The sequence below is a fragment of the Balaenoptera acutorostrata genome, chromosome 2 (assembly GCF_949987535.1).
Source record: "Balaenoptera acutorostrata chromosome 2, mBalAcu1.1, whole genome shotgun sequence".
Taxonomy (NCBI): domain Eukaryota; kingdom Metazoa; phylum Chordata; class Mammalia; order Artiodactyla; family Balaenopteridae; genus Balaenoptera; species Balaenoptera acutorostrata.
In genome coordinates this window covers 19,666,357-19,691,534 of record NC_080065.1, presented here as the reverse complement: position 1 = coordinate 19,691,534, position 25,178 = coordinate 19,666,357, and the positions used below count along the sequence as shown (strand labels likewise).

The 25,178-nt window shown below is 35.2% G+C and overlaps 1 protein-coding gene across 7 annotated transcripts in view; it reads left to right on the top strand.

The window, feature by feature from the left end:
- The window catches only part of CDH18 (cadherin 18), a 993,557-nt gene that overhangs the window by 757,573 nt on the left and 210,806 nt on the right, over positions 1-25,178 (top strand). For all 7 annotated transcript variants that reach the window (XM_007188233.3, XM_057541771.1, XM_007188232.3 and 4 more), the window contains one exon: positions 15,725-15,844. In XM_007188233.3, the coding sequence (XP_007188295.1) occupies positions 15,725-15,844 (120 nt within the window). The remainder of the gene's footprint in view (positions 1-15,724; positions 15,845-25,178) is intronic.

Below are 25,178 nucleotides of genomic sequence, written 5' to 3'. Positions count from 1 at the left end.
AAGTTTCTACACAGCAAAGGAAACCATCAACAAAAAGAAAAGACAACTCATGAAATGGGGGAAATACTTCACATTCATTCTTAGGGCAGCATTTCAAGAGAGTGAGAGCAGAAGCTTCAAGGGTTTTTGAAGAGAAGGCTCAGAAGTTCTACTACTCTACTTTTGCTGTATTCTATTACTGTACATCACTTGAAACAATGTTCTGTAAATATTTATTGAATGATAATATGTCAGCCCTTTCCACCTACACTTATGTTTGGAGGAAAGAGTTTGTAAAAATACAGCCTCTTAATTATTTGAACATCATTGTTCGGATATCTGGTAAAAAAGTTTTATTGCTTTATGGAGTAATGATTCTTTTTATTTTCTTGTAAATAATTACATTTGTTTTTTCAAGAAGGACCACAAAACCAATTTATTTTCTCACTTTTATTCAATGATTGATATGATCTACCAGATTTCACTTTATGCTACTTCAGATTCCTTAGTTTCCCCATTTACTTTTTATGAAAGTATACTAGACTTGGAATTCCCCAATAAAACTGATCAATTCATATTAGAAAGTACTTCACTGGAATAGATAAATTATTTCACTATAAGTTGGACCCAATTTACAAAAATTAAATCTCCACGCTATGTTTTTTTTTGTTTTTGGCCGCACCATGGGACTTGCGGGCTCTTAGTTCCCTGACCAGGGATTGAACCCAGGCCCTCTGCAGTGAAAGTGCAGAGTCCTAACAACTGGACTGCCAGGGAATTCCCAAATCTTCACGTAATGTTTTTTTTGTTTTTTTTGTTTTTTTTGTTTTTTTTCACGTAATGTTTTAAAAAATATATTCAAAAATGATTTTCATGTATATGCTCCTCAGTGTAGGAAATGTGAATACAAAGCCAACCAATCAGTTTTGGCAATTCTAGATACAACTTATGTTCAAGTAAATGTAAAAAATATAATGGGTGAAATTTTCATAATGGCTAAAGGAACATTCTGGTGTATAAATTAGCCTTGGAGCTTAATACTTCTCTTCAAGGAGATAATGCCTTTTTAAAAAAAAATACAACTAAAAATTTTTACTACAACTGACCTTAGGGCATCCTGGGCTTATTACAGTGGTCCCCAACATTTTTGGCACCAGGACTGGTTTCATGAAAGACAATTTTTTCCATGGACCGGGGTTGGGGGGCTTGGGGGGTGGGGGGATGGTTCAGATGGTAACGTGAGACACGGTTCAGGCAGTAACGCAAGCAGAAGTAGTTGGGAGCGATGGGAGCAGCAGATGAAGCTTCATTCTCTTGCCCACCGCTCACCTCCTGCTGTGCGTCCCAGTTCCTAACAGGCAGTGGACCAGTACCTGTCCATGGCCTGGGGGTTGAGGACCCCCAGCTTATATTTTATGGCTCACTACTTTATATTATACATTAATTTGAGCTTGTCTGATATTTTACTGATTTGTAGGTCCTTCACATTTTTTTATTATTTTATTTCTGTGTCATATGCACCTAACAAAGTATCACAAATGTAATAGTCAATAAATAAATAGACTCTATATGGAATAAAGACAAAATATACTTTTTATAGAGGTGAAGAGCTATTATTCCATGTGATATTTTTCTGTATACTTATCACATAAATTTATAGACATAAAATTTTCTTATTAAAATCATTCTTAATATTTACAAAATTTACTGACGTTTTATATAAATTTATCCTAATTATGGCCACTTTTGTTGTTTTTCTCCCTCTCCTCTCCTTTCCTCTCCTCTCTTCTCCTCTTCTTTCCTTTCTGGAGAAATAGACCAAACCAAAAATCTCATATTAGACACTTGCCATTACTTAATTATCACTGATAATATTAATTAGTCTATGCTATTACCCCGATATTTTAATAAAGGCTCATAAATTGAAATTGCTGTGAAATATTATAAAATGAAAAATATGGGAATTCCCTGGTGGCCCAGTGGCTAGGATTCCACACTTTTACTGCCCAGGGCCCGGGTTCAGTCCCTGGTTGTGGAACTGAGATCCCACTAGCTATGCCAAAACAAAACGAAACAAAAAAAGCCTTGAGGCAGTCTTTCTGTCCCTAAGCCTCTCTGAGTCTAGAATCACTGTCCTAAAATGAAGCAGCTATACATTCCCATCATTATATTAAAAAAAAAAAGGAAAATATTTTTAAGTGTGAAATCATTGTATTAGAGCGCATGCTCCTGAAATTTCATTGTAAAAACTCATGTGCAAAAAATTCAACCTTACTTTTTTGGGTAGTTTTTGCCATTTTCTAGGAGTCAGGTATAGAGTGAAGGCATAGCAATCAGGTGTGGGGTGAATGTTCTGTGTTCAAATATACAGAGAAGGCTCAGCATGAGGTATAAGGAAAAGGCCCAGCAAAGAGGACTAGAGTGAATACACAGTGCCCAGCAAACAGGTACAGAGTGAACATACAGGGATCAAGGCTAGAGGAAGTCATCGTGACCACGTGTAGAATGAAGGCACAGTGATTAAGTATAAAGTAAAAACACTGCAGTCAGGTATAGCAAGAAGGTATAGTGATGAGGTGTGGCAGAAGGCAAAGTGATCAGGTAGAGAGAGGTGGCACAGTGGGAAAGAGGAATGTCTGTGCCATCGTAGATTCCTGCTGCCGTCTACCAGATGTCTTTATTCCCTCTGTTCTTCAGGGCTCAGTCCTTGAGAGTCATAATTGCCCGCCGTCTGTCTTAACTGAGAGCCCTCTTGAGGTCCGTTAAGTTTCTCTCAGCTAAATTTCATTTCCCACCTTAGTAAATGGAAAATATTTTCTTGCTCCCATACACTGGTAAGGAGAGAACCCTGTGAAGGTCAGTCTAGATCTCTTATGCTTTCACAAGTTAAATGGCCCCCTTATTATTGAAACATTTTATGGTCTTTATTATGCTGAGGTATGTTCTGTTTATATCTACTTTGTTCAGATTTTTTTAAGATAAGGGAATGTTGAATTTTGTTAAACACTTTTCTGCATCTATTCATGTGACTTTTATTCTTCAAATTGTTAATATGTTGTATCACATTGACTGATTTGCAAATATTAAACCATCCTTGCGTTCTTGGGATAAATCCCACTTGATCGTGGTGTATGACCCTTTTAATGTATTGTTGAATTTGGTTTGCTAACATTTTGTTGAGGATTTTTAAACCCATGCTCATCAGTGATATTGGCCTATATTTGTGTGTGTGGTGGGGGCAGTGCTGTGTGTGGGTGTGTGTGATTTTCCTCTCTGGTTTTGGTATCAGGGTGATGTTGATCTAGTGGAGTGAGTTCAGAAGCATATTTTCCTCTTCAATTTTTTGGAATAGTTTGAGAACTATATACATTAATTCCTCTTTAAATGTTTGGTAAAATTCACCTGTGAAGCTGTCTAGTCCTGGATTTTTGTTTGTTAGGTGTTTTTTTGATTACTGATTCAATTTTGTTACTAGTGATCGGTCTGTTCATATTTTGTACTTTTTCTTGATTCAGTCTTGGAAGATTGTATATTTCTAGGAATTCATCTGTTTCTTCTAGGTTGTCCAATTTGTTGGCTTATAATTGTTTGTAATAATCTCTTATGATGCTTTATATTTCTGTGGTGTTGGTTGTAACTTCTCTTCCATTTCTGATTTTATTTATTTGAGCATGTTCTTTTTTTTTCTTCATGGGTCTGGCTAAAGATTTATCCATTTGCTTTACCTTTTCAAAGAACCAGCTCTTAGTTTCCTTGTACTTTCTATTGTTTTTCTAATCTATATTTCATTTAATTCTGCTCTGATCTGAATATTTCCTTTCTTCTACTAACTTTGGGCTTTGATTTTCTTCTTTTTCTAGTTCCTTTAGGTGTAAGGTTAGATTGTTCATTTGAGATTTTGTACTTGTTTCCTGAGATAGGTCTTTATCACTACAAACTTCCCCCTTTGAACTATTTTTGCTGTGTCCCATGGATTTTAGAACACTGTTTTTCCATTTTAATTTGCCTGGCTGTTTGTGAGGCCCAGCTGTGACTTCTGTAGGCATGTTAGTGGGCAGGGCTGGTCCCCAGCTTGGCTGGCTTAGAAGTGTGATTGCAACCGCTGCGAGAGTGGTGATGCACTGGATTGGCCCCAACATGTCTGGCTGTGAGGCACCGCCACAACTGCTGGTGTGCTAGGCTGGACCCCAGAGTGGGCGTTGCTTTAGAAAGACTCTGGTGGCAGCTGGGGGCATGCACTGGATGGGGTAGGGTGGGAACTTCTTTGGAGGGGTGCTGGTGCCAGGCCTCAGGGGAACACCAGGGCAGGGCACATGGTGTTAACTAGGTTAATGGAGAGTGACAGAAATGGTGCCCCCAGTGCTGGGCCAGCTAGGTGAAAAGAGAGTTAAAAAAAAAAAAAAAAAAAATGGTGCCCACCAGCACTTCTGTCCCTGGAGAAAGTTTCACCTGCTCCCTGCTCCTTCAGTACGTGTCCTAAAATTAGTCAATGAATCTCCTTCTCACATGACCCAGGCACATTTTAAGCTGCTGTCTCTGCACTAGGACTTGGGGTGAGTAAGTTTGTATGTAAGGCCTTCGTTAGCGATGTATCAGTTTCCTCTGGCTCTCCTAGACGTAAGCCCCACTGGTTTTCAAATCCAAACATTATGGGGGCTCGTCTTCTCCATGCAGGTTACCCAGGCTGGGGGGCACAGTGTGGGGCTCAGGCCCGAGGGAGGCCTCTGCAGCTGTGATATCCTTCCCACTTGTGGATTGTCACACCAGGGGTACGGGTTTCACTAGACTGCCTCTCTGCCCCTCCTATAGTCTCCATGTGGCCTTTTCTTCAATCCTTAGTTGTAGAAATTCTGTTCTGCCTGTCTTCAGGTTGTTCTCAGAGATAGTTGTTCTATATGTGGTTGTAGTTTTAGTGTGTCCATGGGAGAAGGTGAGCTGAGGATCTTCATCCTTTGCTATCTTGAACGGGACTTGGAGTTATCTACTATTAAATTTCAACTAATCAATCCTAATCTGACTTTGCCATTGACTTTCTTCATGGAGGAAAATTAGTATTGAATTTTTGGTAGCACACTGAACAATTGTTGGCAAAGGAACCATACAAGCCATGGTTCCATTTAACTAAGGCCATCACAGTGGAATGTTTCCAAGTCTCACTGATGTGTTCATTAGTGTAAGTCTAACTAAATGATCTCAGTAAATCTTCCACGGCTGTAGCACACTGAAGTGTCATGAAATATTGGAAAAATTCTGCTCCTCCTGAAGGGGGCACTGCTTTGGAAGTTTATCACAACATGGCATGTATATATGGCAAGGAAGAAGCAAACAGGAAAATAAGAACATGTGATGGCTTTTCTTTTACCCAACTGTTTGTGGTAAGTTGTTATCAGCAACAGAAAGAAGCTCAACTAGAAGAATCTAAGTGCACATCAGTAAACAATACGGAATATCATGTAGCTGTGAAAATTATATTTACCAAGATGGCATGGACATTTCCATGCCATGTTCTGTTATTACAGAAAAAGCTGCATAGAGTTCAGTTTAGTATGTACCTAACTACAAGACAGACCTTTGAATGAGTGGAGAGAGTTATGAAAAGACGTGTAAGACACTGCTAACATTGCTTTTCTTAAGGGAAATGGCACAGGAGGTATATTTTTCTTACTAAGATCATGTTTGACTTCTTTAATTTAAAATATTCTGTAAGATAAATACAATTAACAAAAAGAGATTGCTTTGAGTAGGAGTGTTTCTGTATTGTCCTCTCAGCCAAGAGATGTAAGAGCACCAGTCTTGGAATTGCTTTGTAACTAAATTTACCCTCTGTGTGACTAAAGCAGCGACTGACAAAGTCACGGAAACCTTGCTGGTTCCAAGCAACATTTCATAAACCTCTTCCACCAGGTTTAATTTTCAGTCTTAAAAACATATATATACACACATATATATGTATATATATGCACACACACACACATACACAAAATAACACTTATACACATTTTATAATAAAATTACGTATAATTTTATATATATATACACACACACACACACACACACACACACACACACACACATATATACAATAATAATAAAATAACCAGCCTAGTGAGGCAATAAAACTCTGTGGTCTATACTTTGATTTACCTGATTCAGTGCTTTGCAAACACCTGTATGTACAGAACCAAAGTAGCTCGCATGTGATATGTTGATGTTTGTATATTTTAAATAATCTAGATCATATATTTCAATAATTTGATCTCAGGAATTAGTTTTGGTATACATCAAGAGAGAAAACAGGAAGAAACATTGTATATAGATGAGCCAAAGAGCAAGAACTACAATTATGAAATATTTTATGTAACTGTATCATAAAGGCCATTTTCCCCAAACATTGTGTAGTATTTTCAATTCAAAAGAGTCATTGTCAGCAAAGTTCCACAGCAACATTGTAGAGGGTGGCAGTTCAGTAGACAGTGCCCCTGAGGGCCGATAAGTTGACACAAAGTAACACTAGCCCAGCCATAGTTTGCAGTGTGAGTGAGAAATCAACTTTTATTGTTTAATGCGTCTGAAATGTAGGGATTGTTACTGCAACATAATTTAACCCACTCATTTTGATATTTCTCCCCTTGACACGTCAGAGAGGATATTCCAAAAGTATTTTGAAATACATAAGTATTTCAAAAAGGAATCATAATAACAAGATAGGGTGCCAACAGTGGATAAATCCAGAGATTCCAAAAATTCCAGAGCATTGAAAACATTAAAAATTAATTAATGGGGTAAAAGAGACAGATCAAATTTACAGGCCTAAACACTAAAGGTGAAAACTGTTCTGCCCCCAAATCCCTTGTAAATACAAAAAAACAGAGGAAGTCACTTGGGCAACTTATTAAATTAAAGATTTCAAAGCAAGGAAGAATTTTTTCAACCTATTCTGTACATACAAAGAAAATGTGTTTTATTAAAGCCTTTGATTTTGGTTTGGTTTGGTTTGGTTTGGTTTGATTTTCCTAAGGATGGCTCACATAGGGGTATTGGGACATAAGGATGAAGCAGAAAATAGCTTCCAGTAAACCAAAAAACCCACATAAGAGGGGAACAAAAAAGAATAAAAGAGCTCTTACCAGTAGGTGAATATCACAAAGTCCTTGCTTCTGATGCAAACGACTCCTCCCTCTGGGGACACAAGAGTCCTTGATCTGCCTGGCAAATATATGAACCCATTCTGCCACACTTATTAAGATGTAGCACTCCAACTTAACAAGGGAAACATCAAATCCATTTTTAAAATTTCTATTTTAAATTTTATGTTTTATATTTTATTTTATGTTTTAAAAATTATGTTTGAGGTATAATTGACAAATAGGAATTGCATATATGTAAGGTGTACAACTTGATGTTTTGATGTATGTGTACATTGTCAAATGATCACTATGGTCAAGCTTATTAACATCTATCACCTCACATCGTTACCATTTTCTTTTTTCCTTCCTTTTTTTAATGTGTGTGTGTATGTAGTGAGAAGACTTAAGATCTACCCTCTTAGCAAATTTCAAGTATGCAATACAGTATTGTTTACCATAGTCACTTTGCAGTACATTAAATCTACAAAACTCATTCATCTTCCATAACTGAAACTTTGTATCCTTTTCCAACATCTCCTCATTTTCTCTCTCCCTGCCCTACCCCTGGCAGCCACCATTGTATTCTCTGTTTTAGGAGTTCGAATATTTTAGATTCCACATATAAGTAAGATAATGCAGTATTTGTCTTTCTGTGTCTGGCTTATTTTCCTTAGTATAATGCCCTCCAGGTTCACCCATGTTGTTGCAAATGGCAGGATTTCCTTCTTATTTTAAGGCTGAAATATAACTATATCTGTATCACATTTTCCTTATCTATTCATCTCTCCGTGGACATTTAGGTTGTTTCAAATATATAACTGAAAAAATTCAAAGATGAAAAGATGATGAATTATATATGTTTCCTCAGAAATCATTACAGGCACAACATCTGCTGCCTAAAATCAATGTAGCAAGAGATAGGGATTTAAACATTTTATCTATAATAATAAAAGTAATGCTACCATAATTAAAATTAATAATGTAATTAAAATTGCATGGTGGGGGAGAGATATTGGGAGGTAATGTAGATGCAGTGCATTCTTCATCTTTAATTATATCAATGATAATTTTCAATTGTGATACAATCAGAAAATTTTAAATTAAAATGAAAGAACAAATATTAGGGCAAAGAAAATATTGCTACTTTTAATAGTAGATCTGGTAGGAGTAGGTATGGGACTAAGACATAAAGAGGATTTTAATTTTATATCTGTATTGTTATGTTTTATTTTTGGTTACTGTAAAATATGGAGACTGTGCTATTAAAATATTTAAAAATCAATTTTTCAGCTAACTGGTGATAAAGAAATTGAAATTATTATATTTCCTCAATGATTGATATTCATGACTGAATGTCAGTTGTTTATGTGAGTGGATATGTACACATATATTTACAAAAATATGTATATATAATATATAGCATATACTTTATAATCTTCTATTAATCACTTCTGAAAAATTATTGCAACTTTTGTGGCAAAGAAGGACAAAATATTTCTGTCCCTGGTATTCTGTTTGGTAGTAATTGTTTCATAGTTTATTGGTTTTGATTTTATTTCTGTTTTTGTTTTTATCATTGAATGAAAATTCAGCTTAAATAATAGTGTGTTATTCAGAAAAATGCTGAATTTGTTAATAACTTTTATTTTTTAAATGGAATACTTGGTAAAGCATGAGCATTAAAGCAACTTATACAAATTCTAATTTTTGATAAGAAATTGATATAAAATCAGCAATTATGCAGTGGACTTGATTATCACACATGCTAAACTAGGGAATACTTTAAGAAGTATTGAATTACTGTTCCTCTATATCTGTAAATAAATAGATTGATAGATAGAGTGTATATATGTATGAATTTTCCTCCACGTTAAAAACATTCCCCCCGAAAGTCTCATTTTTAAATTTTTTTTTTTTTTTTTTAATTTTTTATTTATTTATGGCTGTGTTGGGTCTTCATTTCTGTGCGAGGGCCTTCTCCAGTTGTGGCAAGCAGGGGCCACTCTTCATCGCGGTGCGCGGGCCTCTCACTATCGCGGCCTCTCGTTGCGGAGCACAGGCTCCAGACGCGCAGGCTCAGTAATTGTGGCTCACGGGCTAGTTGCTCCGCGGCATGTGGGATCTTCCCAGACCTGGGCTCGAACCCGTGTTCCCTGCATTAGCAGGCAGATTCTCAACCACTGCGCCACCAGGGAAGCCCATCATTTTTAAATTTTGCATAAAATACACAGCTCTCCAAATGATATATTTGTCATATTCCAATATGTTAAGTAATTTCAAGTTATTGAATGTAAAGAACACCCAGATTCTCATTTGAAAGTAGTAACTCTATTAGAGTCAAGTACAGAACCTAATCTTTATATTTGGTAAAGTATAGTCATTATCCAGAGAAGAAATGAAGGATACTTGGGGAGAAACTTGTTAATACCTTCTGTATGCATTGGCGCTTAATCAGGAATATCAAATCCACTGTCATTTAGTTCAACAGAAGGGACTGAGTCTGTGGAACAAGTTACAAACGTGGTAGGAGAAATAAAAAGCCAAATGGTGAACTGTGAGGCAACCACTGAAAGAACTGAGCATCCTTATGGCTGGGAGGGTGGTGTTACCTGAGCCCAGGAGCTGGGTGTTAGTGGACAGACATGGGAAACACTAATCAATGTCAATGACAGGTGTTAGATTCCTACAAACAGCAGAACAGGGTAGGAGAGGAATGTGAGAGCAACATGCAAATGGATTTAGAAGATATGTGGGGATATGATAGTCAAGTCACTTTTTACTGCAACCGTTTACTCTGTACAGAAATCAAGAGAATTGTGAGCATTCTATAAGGCTACAGAAGAGTACATCACTGGTGTCGGTACTTGGAGATTTCTTCCCCCGAAGTATTTTATATACAGCCTCTGCTGACAAAATATATTTACTGACTTGGCCTTTGGCTATGGTGTGTATGTGGGGTGAAATATAATGCTGCCTCTCTACAAGTAGATGCATCTGGACAGCCATTACCTACCACCAAGGAAACAGACAAGAACAAGGCAGAAGATCTTGTAACTATTAACACTCAACAGATCATGGCTGAATGGAGCGATGGCGTATATGGGAAAGAACGTCACAGCAAAACAGATAGGACCAGCTTGAATTCTGCCTTCTCAAATTGTCAACTATATAACCTTTATGAACCTCGATGCTCCCACCTGTAAAATGGCATTGGGTGTAATTTTCTCAATAGATTTATCTTATTATTAAATTAAATGGCATATAGCAGAGGGATCCCACATTACTGGCACTAAATACATATTATTTCCTTAATTTTTTCATTTATGGAATATGATAAAAAGTTTACTTGAGTAGTGTCAAATCTCACATTAGGTAGTTCCATAAAAAGGATCTAATTGAAAGAACACAGAAACTAACAATAGCTGTGATTGAAAATATACAATTAGAATAGTGAATTCTGCTCTGTTACCCAGATGTTTCATAAGTGTACTTGCAGAGGATTTTTTTTAATCCAGTGACTCTTGGGTGAATACTCAAGGCTTTACAAAATTACACGATGACTGGAATACTGTGCTATTTCTCTGTTGGTGAAATTACAGCCCTCCTGTGAGGAATGAAATTTAAGTTGTATCTTGATGACTATTACTTTTTCACAGTCCCTGGAAAAATCTTCTGGGAATTAAGCCCTAAGAGATTCCTTCAGAGAGATACTCTCAGCCTTCATAAATCTCCAGCTTATTTTTACTTAGAGTTCTTGCTCAATGTTAATTCACTTGAGATTTTAACAGAGCTGTGAACCCTGACAAGTCATGCATAATGATTTGCAATCTCAGAGAATATTTGCTTGGTATTAAAATGCCTTATTAAATATTTCAAATTGATCTTCAGAGACTTTCGGGAAAGTCCCCTCTGTTTCTCATTGATATGTAATGTTACAAAATGTGTGCTGTTTATAAAACAGTAGTATAAAAAGAAACCACATGGAAAGACTGACACAGGGCAGTCCCAAAAGGAAACAAGACAAGTTTTATTGTAGAAAAGAGATCTTGAAACCTTTTGTATGTACTTGATTCTTTTCAGATTTGTTTCAAACATCAGCTGAGAGGCTTTAATCCCTAGCACGGGATTAGCTAAGTGTGCACCGTAGGAAATATTTAATGTGAAAATATTGTACACTAAATAGACGATGAAACTTTAAGATGCAATGTTTCTGTGGTTATTGTTTTTAATGAAAACAGTTGTAAAAATTAAAAACGCTTATATAGCACTTTTTAAAGTTTTCTTTGATTGGAAGCCAGTTATGTAGGGAGGGGACTGTTGGTTTAATATCTATTGACCAAATCCATATACTAATTTCCAGAGAAAATTAGATAATTATTTTAATATTCTAGTGGAATAATGGACTTTTAGGTATCTTTACGTATTTTTCTTTGGAAATCTAACACAGTAGAGGATAATAATTTTCTCTCTTCTATTATGTACACAGTTAGGGCCCATAGCATGAATAAAGGAATTGAATTGTCCAATGTGGGATACTTTTCTGAGACATAGATATATCCATACTGATAATTTCTTTTTTACTTAAACTTCTAACCAGGAATAAAAAAGTCTTTATTAAAATGACCAATGTAACTAATTAATTTACTTAGAATGCTAATAGGTGGATCGCTAGTAATGCCTAATATTCAGAAAAAATATCAAATACTATTAATTCCTACCTAATTTAATTTTATCTACTTGTGAGATTAACTTTTGATTTTATCTCCTTTTTGATGTATCTGGCATCAAATAGTCTAGGATATTATCCATCATTTTTTTCTTGGCTTGTAACTTCAGACTCTTGTCCAGAGTCAAAGAACAACCGTAAATTCTGAGAATAAATGTCACTTCCTTCCACTGCAGCCGTAGCACAATGTATCAGTTTGCTAGAGCTTCTTGCACCAAAGGGCCACAAACTCGGTAGCTTAAGCAACACAAGTTTATTGTATCACTGTTCCTGAAGCTAGATGCCTGAGGTCAAGGTATCAGCAGGGCCATGTTCCCTCTTCAAGCGCTGGGGAAGCATCTGTTCCAACCCTCTCCTCCAGCTTCTGGTGCTTTGCGGGCAGTCTTTGACTTACCTTGGCTTGTGCAAGTATCACCTTGATCTCTGCCTTCATCTTCACATAATGTACTTCCTGTGTGTGTGTGTGTGTGTGTGTGTGTGTGTGTCTGTCTGTCTGTCTGTCTGTCTGTCTCCCTCTAAATTTCCTGTTTTTATAAGGACACCAGTCATGTTAGGGTAGGGGCCCAAACTACTGCAGTGTGACTTCATCTTAATTAATTACATCTATAATGACCCTATTTCCTAATAAAATCACCTCTTAAAGCACTGGAGTTCAGAAATTCAACATATGAACTTTGAGGGAAAACATTCCAACTCATAACACACACCCTAAGGCATTTTATGTTTTTATTATTTATATATTTCTAATAAAAAAAAAAAAGCTTTTTTTTCCATAATGTAAAAGAACTTCCAAAAGCACCAATGGTTCTTAAAATGTTCCCATCAAACCTTCAAATAAACAAGAAAATAAAATAAGTATAATGTTTTCCTTTTGGTTTAGAACTCCTTGGTAGGGAATCTTTGAACAATTTATTTTCCACCCCTGCTATTTAACTCACTCCTGCTGTATTCTGGGGCAGGTTGATTTTTGGTTGAGTTGTGCTGTGCATATATACCTATGCTCCCTTCAACCAGCAACCTGTTTACTCAAAGTGGCAGACTGATACCTTCAGATGCCACCAAAAACAATAATAGAGGTAATTTACTGTTCTTTGCTTTACACACAGATAGAATTGCCCACTACCCTTGTGACCAGTGGTACAGAGGTGTCTGTGATTGATAATGACCATACTTTTTGACCACGGTAGAGAGTTAGTATATTTTCTTTCTCTCCTCTGGAACTCTTTTCTGCTCTGCCCACTTCTTTTTGGTACTTTAAACCATCACTTAGTCAACACCACCATACTACCTTTTTTTCTTTTCTTCCTCCTTTTCTCCTTTTTCTTTATTTCATTTGTCACTCCACTCATGCATCGCAGCTTTCACTTAACAAGCCTGAGCTTTTAAAGACAGCTCAAGCCAAGCAGAGCACTCTTTCTTTCCTGTGGTGGTCCAGCCTGTCACAGTAAATGATGTGTGATCTTGCACTATTTGCCTTTCCCAGTTTTCTTCATGGAATGGTTGCTTTGGTTCTACAGTTTAGACATTAAAATTATTTAGACCTAAATCACTATTGTAAGGCCACAGCAAGTTTTAAAACCTGAGCATTTTACAACTGTGGTTTCTTAAAAGATGGCCATTATTTTACTGCTTTCTATCTATACTGGTTTTTTTTTTTTTGAATCCTAGTAATTCTTGTATGCCCGGTATGATCAGCATTTTTCCTATAAGATCAAACATTTGACTGGTATAATTCTATAACATTTTAACCATAGTATGGGCTTTTTTACACATTTTAGAGTCTGACCTGGGTTCCTACTACAGATTTTAATTTCTTCAGTGAGGTACCAAATGAAAATGCCTCCCTCCTAAACCAACATTTTTGGGTAAATATCTACCTACTGGTATTCTCTGAACAAGTTGAAGAGATGACTATGGGTATGGAACAGGTGTTGAGATGTCACAGAAGAAGTCTTTAATGTTCTATAGTAATTATTATACTTAGTCATGGAAGAGGTAGTCTAAATGTGACTAGCTCTGGAAAGTTTATCAAGCCAGAAATCATAGTGCTATAATGAGAAAAATTATGGTACACATCCAAGCCCAAATAAGGCTCTCTAAGAACGGACTAACAATGAAGCAAGAAGATATACATTTTAAACTTTAAAATTTGAGGTCATCATAGATTCACATGCATTCATGAGAAACGATATAGATTTCTTGTACCCTTTACCCAGTTTTACCCCATGCTAACATCCTGCAAAATATCCAATATAAAACAATATCATAACCACATTATTGAAATTATTTACCAATTTTATTTAGATTTCCCTAGTTTTACCTGTGTGTGTATGTATGTGTTTAGTTCTCACGTATCCATAATCAAAATACTGACCAATTCCAGCATCATCATTATCTCTCATGTTGCCCTTTTATGACCAAACCCACCCCTTTCCACTCCTTCTTTCCCAGACTCTGGCAACTACTAATCTGTCATCCATTTCTAAAATTGCATCACTTCAAGAATGTTAAATAAATGGAATCATACAGTATATAGCCTTTGAGGACTGTCTTTTCCCCTCCTGGGTATGATTCCCTGAAGAATTTATCCAAGTTAGTGCATATATTAATATTCTGTTCATTTTTATTGCTAAGTAGTATTCCATAGTAATACTGTACCATGGTTTGTTTAACCATTTTCCCGTTGAAGGATATCTGGGCTTCTTCCAGTTTGGTGCTACTAAGAATAATGTTGCTGTGAATATTTGTAAATAGGCTTTTATGTGAGCATATATTTTTATTACTTTAGCATAAATGCCCAAGAGTGCAATTCGCTGGATTGTATGGTAAATGTATGTTTATTAAGAATTTTCTAAACTTACATTTCCACCAGCAGTGTATGAGAGGCCTAATTTCCTGCCAGAATTTGGTGTCACCATTATGTTTTATTATCCACAATTAGAAATTTCTCTTAGGTATAACACAGTCCTTTTCTTCTGAGTGTGCATAACTACTAGTTATATTTTTGCTTAGCATCTCAATATAAAAATACTATTTAGAGGCCAAAATCATGGCATTTTATTAAAAATCTATATACAGTCATTGCTCAGTATCTGCAAGGAATTGGTTCCAGGACCCCCATGGACACCAGAACCTGCAGATACTCAAGTCCCTTAGCTGGCCCTCCATATCCATATCCATGGGTTCCATAACCAGAAATTCAACCACTGCAGATCATAACATAGTACACAATCAGCAGTTGGTTGCATTCGTGGATGTGGAACCATATATATGGAGGGCCAGCTGTACATTTATGTTCTGCTAATAAGGATTGTCAAATGAACTTGACATACTAAGTCTATTAACTTTTCTAGGATCCTTTGAGGGTACAGAAAAAGTTTTGCTTAAAGTTGTGTCTGAATTCCAACATAGAAGTAAAAACTTTGTAGTTAAGTAGATATTAGACCCTTAGGAGGTGTGTCAGACCTAAATCATAGACTTAATTATTAAAATTAAAAACTGAAAATTGTCAGTACTCCCAGCATTGTTCAAGAGTCAACTGTACACTGTCAAAATACTTTTGATTTTTATCCCCAGTTAACACCTATTTGATTCTTGAGCATTGACCTAACCTGACGCTGATTATGTGAGGGTTAAAAGAGACCCTTTATAACGGTATCAGCATGTAAAGAATCACATTAAACTATCTGAAACCAAACACTCCATTCTGGGCTCTCATTTAAGACAATTAGTGGCACAGAAAGAAAGCAGGGACCGTGTTTGAGAGATAAATCTAAGAAGTACAAGAAATTATCACTCTCCATAAGTATTTCAGCATTACCTTTTTCTGTGTACAAATTAATCATGTGTTTAATGCCATCACACACTAAAATTTGTTTTCCTGAATGCACAGGTACCTCTGTTCTACAGGTGACAGCCACTGATGCAGATGACCCTACCTATGGAAACAGTGCTCGGGTGGTTTACAGCATTCTCCAGGGACAGCCCTACTTCTCTGTAGACCCTAAAACAGGTTAGTGTCTTTATGGATAATTTGTGTGCAGATGCATGCTACAATAAAAGAAAGCAATATTTTCATGTCTGTGTACTCTTCCACATTAGACATTGTTATTTTAGCACATTAAAAAATGCCCTCACTTTTTCTAAAACAATGTGATTGAATAATTGAAGATAAATTAACTGTTCTCCTTAATATTTGATTATCCATCATTTATATCCATACCAGTAAAATGCTTCTTATCTTTGCATATTTCTGTGACATTTAAATAAATGCTTTCTATTTAAAACAGAGGTTACATAATGCTTCAGCCCTCAAGTATTGTGTTACGTAAAACAGATTAACTGAGAATAAAGCCAAACACATATAAGCATTTGTTAAGGAAAAATATGAATTCTGCTCCACCTCTTCTCTTTTTCTGTAGCCAAAATAATCATATCATATTATATTATGTGATGCCAAAATGAAAATGAAGGATACTCAAAAATTCATTTTAGGGCTATGTTATAGCAGCATAGTCTAAACACCACAAAAACTCATGGCCTTATTGACAAACAATTTGTAAATAGAAACTTGGCTAAAGCTAAATATAAACCCATTTTTAATGTAGCTAAATGTTCAGTATGAAATGTTTCAAGTCTAATAAACAGTTTCAAGAACGTACACAATCAGGAGACACAGATGGAGCAGAGAGAGGTCCAGGATGTTCTAGCAGCTTCCTGGATCCTTTTTGGTCATGTGAGATGCATTCTGAATCAAGTTAACATGTGGGATCTTCAAGTAAAGGGCACTGCCACATAACTAACACAGAAAAGTCATATTTGGTCATAAATATCCCCTTATCCTCATATTGTTACATAGCATACAACAATTTTTCAGGGAACCCTGCTCAGTAAGTCTACAGATTACAGTTTATTAACCATTGTCTCAGAGGTACATCAGCTGAAACGATGCTATGGACAATCAGACTCCAATAGTTAAGCCATTAGATTGCTAGGAGGATTGTCATTATCATGTTTACAAGAAGGTGCCTTCTTTCTTTCCCTGGTGCACTCCAACACAAAATACACTGGGCACGAAGAGGTCTCAGACATACTGCTTAACCCCTTAAATTTCTATAATTTAAGAAGAAAAGAATGAAAAAGGGGTATAGATATAGGTATGTAAATGAAGAATATACACATATATATCCACATATTATATGCATTACAATTATAAAATGAATTATAATATTTAATTAAGTGAAATAAAAAATAAGAATTGGGAGATAATAAAAATAAACAACATAATGTGACCTAAAGTGAGTATGAGATATATAAGTTCTTGCAGTACTAAGCTATTACGGAATAGTTAGAAATAAAATTGTTTATTAACCGAATAATCAAAATTCTGGGACAAAAATTATATATCTATATATATACGTATATATACACATATATACATATATACGTGTATGTATATGCATATACGTATATATATATATACGTATATATATGTACATGTTCTGGTAGGAGACTTTTAAATTAATTGAAAATATTTTTTACTGAGGTGTATTTGACATATAACACTGTAAATTTAAGGGGTACAAAATGTTGATTTAATGCACTTACATATTGTAATATGGTTGCCATTGTAGTGATAGAAAATCTTAAGCCAAATCATTACTTGATAATAGCATTGCTCATTTTGTGGTACTTTCCCAATAACCATGGTTCTTTTATATATGAAAGATGTGTATTTCTCACTTTAAATATGCATCTTCCTGAAGGAAAGAAATGAGGAGCCCGTTCCAGTTACCTTGTTTTAGGATTACACACACACAAACACATGTTCATGCATGCACACACATGCACACATACATGGATTTACTCAACTGTCCTTATAGAAAGCCAAATTTTTATTTATACATAAATATTATATTTACTTAATAGAACATGGCTAGGGTATAGACATCTTATGTGGATTTTAAAACTTTCCACACACTTCTTGATCTTCTTTAATACCAAATACCAAATTCTGTGTGTTAGTGTATGTCTGAGTTATCTGTCTGAGTGTTTGCATGTGTTGGTGTGAGCACATGCAGGTAGGTGTGTGTGTGTGTGCATGCATATTTACTTTGGACAAAGAAAGCAGGCCACTGAGGACAAGATTTGACTAGTGTTAGACTCTGCTGTAGTTTGTGTTTTAGTGAAGCAAATACATCAAGCACAATATTCAAATAAAAATTGCATTTGGTTGTACATATTTATTATGGGTTAATTAAGTACTTCAGTAAACAAAAATAATTATCTGAGGTATAAATAAGCTGCTATTCAGGTACTGCTCTATTGAAATGATCTTTGCTCCTACAATTTTTTGTTCCTTTCTTTAAGCAAAATGATTTATTGAATGAAGTGTATGCCTCCATGTTGATATGTTTTAATTTCAATATTGTATTGTGTGAAGCATCATGGGAGTCTATGGATATATGCTCTACTACAAAGATTGTTTAAATATGCAAATCTCTTAGCCTGTTGTCTGTAGAAAGTGCTAAGAGCAATTAGAAAACAAAATGCTGAGTATTCTCTTCAAAGCTAAGACTTTTTTGGTAATTTAAGCTTAAAAGACCTCTTACAATGCAATTAAACATCCTTAGAACTAATGGATTTAGTGAAAATTGTGCCTTAAATAACTGGAATAAAATACAAACATACCTAGAACTAAGGAATCAGTTGCTATAGATGAGATGTTATATAATAAATGTTGGGATAATAGTTACTTAAAAATGTACATTTTAATAGTAATACTTTAATTCTATCGTCTCATTTGGCATGACTATATTATAACGTTTCCAATTAGTACTTTCGATGAAGATGAATTATAATAAATCAGAACTTTTGTGCCCGAATAGAGTTGTGAGTGATTATGGTTAAGATCAGGACTTTGGATTGCCTTGTTTCCATTATGTTAAAAGGTACATCTTGGTATTTAACCTGATTTTCCAATGACAAGCTGCCAATGAGGCCTTGCTTCCTATTATATTAACAATGTATGAATTGCTGTATCCAGAGAAAATAATTTTGTGGCTCTTGAGTTACTATACTATACACAATTTGTTTAATAAGGTATGTATTGTTTTCTACTGGAATCCCATTAATCAATATGATGAAACATAAATCTTGTGAATAATTTATTGTTTCAAATAAGTTTTGTTGCAGAAACTATTTCATGATGTTTGCTTAATGTATAACGACAAAAGAGGAATACCCATTAATGAGTGATTTAACAGTAACTACTATTTGAAAGATACAGAAGACTATGAAAAAATAACTGAGATGACAATGAATTGTAAAAGACATGTAATATTTCTGGCCAGACTCATGTAGAAATCGTGTTAATGTAGGCTTTATGAGGATAATTCTCCTTAAATATATTCATTTTAATTCAGCAAGAAAACACTTTTAGAATTATTATATGGAGGAACCATTTTAATGTTCATGAAAACTACTAACCCTAAGCAAAGTATTTTGAGGAAGGCAGCTGAGTAAGAAAGCCATATGAAGTGGTCAGAGAACTGAAGTGAAGAGAAATCTGGGCTTATGGTTGTTTATTAACACGACTCAAATCTCAATCGTACTCTAGTTAATACACTGTCAACTGCTTTAAAAATAAATCTGTATGTACAAGGACTCTTTGCTTCTTTAGAAACTACAAAATTTAGGTCAGGAGGTGATAACAGAAGCTTGATGATTGAGTTGCTATAAAATAACTACTTCCCTTGACTTAGGTGGAAGACAAAACCAGAAACCTACCATGTTTCTTTCCAGGGTCTTAGACTGGAGGATTCACAAAGGGCAGGTATGAGGTTTTTAAATGAGAATGCATATCTTTGAATGGTCGTGGTATTTATAGCCACATGATGATTTTCTCCACTAGCTGTTTCATAGTCCACAACTTATGAATTACTTCTTGTTATTTTAGCTGGTACATATATGTTAACGTATGCCTGTACCTATTTCACATGGGAATGTGTTGAATCTTCCTTATGGTCAATTCAGGAAACATGAAAACCTGGATTAAAACCTGATGTCAGGGAAAACAAGGGTATGCAGGTTTACAAAATCCTATTTATTCTTTATTTACAACTGCTTACAGCACTAGCAGTGGTGAATACCAGCTCTTTTGACCATAATTAATATGAAACATAAATCAGTGATAGTCAATGATGGATTCTGCGTAAATGAAACTCATAGTGGTTTTTTGCCACACACCTAATAAAGACTATTGACACATTTATGCAGTTTAATATAGATGCACTTATATTTTAAATTGTGAATCATTTTTCATACAATATTAATTTTTACTTATTTAAAATGAATATTTAATTAGAAAATATAGTAGCTTAAAACATTTCTGTTGATAAATTCTACATTTGATTTTCAGATACATACGAATAGTAATACTAGAAAGACTACCTTTTAATTATATATATATATATTTTTTTCCGTTTTCTTTTTTTTTCTTCTTTTTTTTTTCCACACACACACACTGTATTTTATTTTTACAAGAGATAAATAGACTGACACCAAGCATTGTACATGGATGACCACAACAAAAGCAACAATGATTGCAATTACCAAACATGAAACACACTCATACTATGTCATAATATTGACATTCAGTCCAGTAATCCATTAATTATATATTGATACAAAGAACATACCAGATTTTTTTCAACACTTCTAGTTCACTTTAGTATTTGAATGTTTCTGTGACATGATGTTAAAAAAAGGGTAGACATTGGGTTTCAAATCTCTTGTCTGTCAAACCTTTCTGCATTAATGACATGCATTCCACAGGGAACAGGGCAGTTGACATCAAATAAAATGCACTTCACCTAGTGATGCCTATTGGTTCTAAAGGCACAAATAATATTACTACTTATTTTTAAAAGGCATTATTGTAAATATAATAAAGAAATATTTAATTGGCCTTCCTATGAAAACAAATAAATATTTAGTCATGTTATAGTTTAATTAGTATAGTGAAGTAATTCATATTTATTATTTTTCCAAAATACCAAGGGTTATTCCGAAATGACTTGGGAATACTTCATGGTCAAATCTTAGGATGTACTTAGTATCATAGTAAATTGATCAAGCTACTTAAATTTTATGTTCTAGTTTCCTTGTATATATATTTATAATGATGATGCCAATTCCAGTGAGGAGGGTAATGCAATGCTGTTACTTAAGCCAGTCATTGGAAAAACATAGGTACTCAGTAAGGTTCTCTCATTTTGCTCTCTTTCCTTTAACATTGACAAGAATTTCCAAAATTACTATATAGTTCACCATGATGAGTTTGAAAGAGTCCATCTAAAGCAGAAAAAAAAAGATTTCATTTGGAAGAATATTTTTAGTCCAAATAACTACACAAAATTTTAAAAAGTAAGAGTTCCACTATTAAATCTTATGTAAATTCCTTTTCCGAAATTTCAAGAAAGTTGTGTTTATAAATATTATTTTTTCTTGCTTATTGTAATTTTTAAATTTAGTTTTGAAATTTCCTTTTTTAAATCACTTTTAATTCTCCACTGAAATTATTAATCTAGTCTTTTAAAAAAAATCTTTATTGGAGTATAATTACATTACAATGTTGTGTTAGTTTCTGCTGTGAATCAACTATATGTATACATATATCCCTATATCCCTTCCCTGTTGAGCCTCCTTCCCACCCTCCCTAACCCACCCCACTAGGTGGTCACAAAGCACTGAACTGACATCCCTGTGCTATGCAGCTGCTTCCCACTAGCGATTTTACATTTGGTGGTGCATATATGTCAATGCTACTCTCTCACTTCGTCCCAGCTTACCCTTCCCCCTCCCCATATTCTCAAGTCCATTCTCTATGTCTGCATCTTTATTTCTGTCCTGCCCCTAGGTCATCAGAAGCATTTTTTTTTTTTTTTTAGATTCCATATATATGTGTTAGCATACAGTATTTATTTTCTCTTTCTGACTTACTTCACTCTGTATGACAAACTCTAGGACCATCCACCTTACTATAAATAACTCAATTTCATTTCTTTTTATGGCTGAGTAATATTCCATTGTATATATGCGCCACATCTTCTTTATCCATTCATCTGTTGTTGGACACTTAGGTTGCTTCCATGTCCCGGCTATTGTAAATAGTGCTGTAATGAATATTGTGGTACATATCTCTTTTTGAATTATGGTTTTCTCAGGGTATATGCCCAGTAGTGGGATTGCTGGGTCATATGGTAGTTCTAGTTTTTAGTTTTTTAAGGGACCTGCATACTGTTCTCCATAGTGGCTGTATCAATTTACATTCCCACCAACAGTGCAAGAGGGTTCCCTTTTCTCCACACCCTCTCCAGCTTTTACTGTTTGTAGATTTTTTGATGATGGCCGTTCTGACCGGTGTGAGAAAATAACTCATTGTGGTTTTTTTAATTTCTTCTTTTTAACATCTTTATTGGCGTATAATTGCTTTACAATGGTGTGTTAGGTTCTACTTTATAGCAAAGTGAATCAGCTATACATGTACATATATCCCCATATGTCCTCCCTCTTGCATCTCCCTCCCACCCTCCCTATCCCACCCCTCTAGGTGGTCACAAAGCACTGAGCTGATCTCCCTGTGCTATGCAGCTGCTTCCCACTAGCTATGTATTTTACATATGGTAGTATATATAAGTCCAAGCCACTCTCTCACTTCGTCCCAGCTTACCCTTCCCCCTCCCCATGTCCTCAAGTCCATTCCCTACATCTGCATCTTTATTCCTGTCCTGCCCCTAGATTCTTCAGAACCATTTTTTTTTGTTTGTTTTAGATTACATATATATGTGTTAGCATATGGTATTTATTTTTCTCATTCTGACTTACTTCACTCTGTATTACAGACTCTAGGTCCATCCACCTCACTACAAATAACTCAATTTCATTTCATTTTATGGCTGAATACTATTCCATCGTATATATGTGCCACATCTTCTTTATCCATTCATCTGTCAATGGACATTTAGGTTCCTTCCATGTCCCAACTATTGTAAATAGTGCTGCAATGAATATTGTGGTACATGTCTCTTTTGAATTATGGTTTTCTCAGGGTATATGCCCAGTAGTGGGATTGCTGGGTCATATGGTAGTTCTACTTTTAGTTTTTTAAGGGACCTACATACTGTTCTCCATAGTGGCTGTATCAATTTACATTCCCACCAACAGTGTAAGAGGGTTCCCTTTTCTCCACACATTCTCCAGCTTTTATTGTTTGTAGATTTTTTGATGATGGCCATTCTGACCAGTGTGAGAAGATACCTCATTGTGGTTTTGATTTGCATTTCACTAATGATTAGTGATGTTGAGCATCCTTTCATGTGTTTGTTGGCAATCTGTATATTTTCTTTGAAGAAATGTCTGTTTAGGTCTTCTGCCCATTTTTGGATTGGGTTGTTTGTTCTTTTGATATTGAGCTGCATGAGCTGCTTGTATATTTTGGAGATTAATCCTTTGTCAGTTGCTTCATTTGCAAATATTTTCTCCCATTCTGAGGTTTGTCTTTTCCTCTTGTTTATGGTTTCCTTTGCTGTGCAAAAGTTTTTTAAGTTTCACTAGGTCCCATTTGTTTATTTTTGTTTTTATATCCTTTTCTCTAGGAGGTGGGTCAAAAAGGATCTTGCTGTGATTTATGTCATAGAGTGTTCTGCCTATGGTTTCCTCTAAGAGGTTTATAGTGTCCGGCCTTACATTTAGGTCTTTAATCCATTTTGAGTTTATTTTTGTGTATGGTGTTAAGGAGTGTTCTAATTTTATACTTTTACATGTAGCTGTCCAGTTTTCCCAGCACCACTTATTGAAGAGGCTGTCTTTTCTCTATTGTATATTCTTGCCTCCTTCATCAAAGGTAAGGTGACCATATGTGCGTGGGTTTATCTCTGGGCTTTCTATCCTGTTCCATGGATCTGTATTTCTGTTTTGGTGCCAGAACCATAGTGTCTTGATTACTGTAGCTTTGTAGTATAGTCTGAAGTCAGGGCGCCTGATTCTTCTAGCTCAGTTTTTCTTTCTCATGATTGCTTTGGCTATTCAGGGTCTTTTGTGTTTCCATGCAAATTATAAAATTTTTAGTTCTAGTTCTGTGAAAAATGCCATTGGTAGTTTGACAGGGATTGCACTGAATCTGTAGATTACTTTGGGTAGTATAGTCATTTTCACAGTGTTGATTCTTCCAATCCAAGAACATGGTATATCTCTCCAGTGTCTTATAGTTTTCTGCATACAGGTCTTTTGTGTCCTTAGATAGGTTTATTCCTAGGTATTTTATTCTTTTTGTTGAAATGGTAAATGGGAGTGTTTCCTTAATTTCTCTCTCAGATTTTTCATCGTTAGTGTATAAGAAGGAAAGAGATTTATGTGCTTTAACTTTGTCTCCTGCTACATTACCTAATTCATTGATTAGCTCTAGTAGTTTTCTGGTAGCATCTTTAGGACTCTCTGAGTATAGCATCATGTCATCTGCAAACAGTGACACTTTTACTTCTTCGTTTCTGATTTGGATTCCTTTTATTTCTTTTCCTTCTCTGATTGCTGTGGCTAAAACTTCCAAAAGTATGTTGAATAATAGTAATCAGAGTGGGCAACCTTGTCTTGTTCCTGATCTTAGTGGAAATGTTTTAAGCTTTTCACCATTGAGAACGATGTTGGCTGTGGGTTTGTCATATAACAGCTTTATTATGTTGAGGTAATTTCCTTCTATCCCTACTTTCTGGAGAGTTTTCATCATAAATTGGTGTTTAATTTTGTCGAAAGTTTTTTATGCATCTGTTGAGATTATCATGTGGTTTTATCCTTCATTTTTTTAATATGGTGTATCACATTGATTGATTTTCATATATTGAAGAGTCCTTGCATTCCTGGGATAAACCCCACTTGATCATGGTGTATGATCCGTTTAATGTGCTGTTGGATTCTGTTTGCTAGTATTTTGTTGAGGATTTTTACATCTATGTTCATCGGTGATATTGGTGTGTAGTTTTCTTTTTTTGTGGCATCTTTGTCTGGTTTTGGCATCAGCATGATGGTGGTGTGGTAGAATGAGTTTGGGAGTGTCCCTCCCTCTGCTATATTTTTGAAGAGTTTGAGAAGGGTAGGTGTAAGCTCTTCTCTAAATGTTTTATAGAATTCACCTGTGAAGGCATCTTGCACTGGGTCTTTGTTTGTTTGAAGATTTTAAATCACAGTCTCAATAGCAGTGCTTGTGATTGGTCTGTTCATATTTTCTTTTTCCTCCTGGTTCAATTTTAGAAGGTTCTACTTTTCTAAGAATTTGTCCATTTCAACCAGGT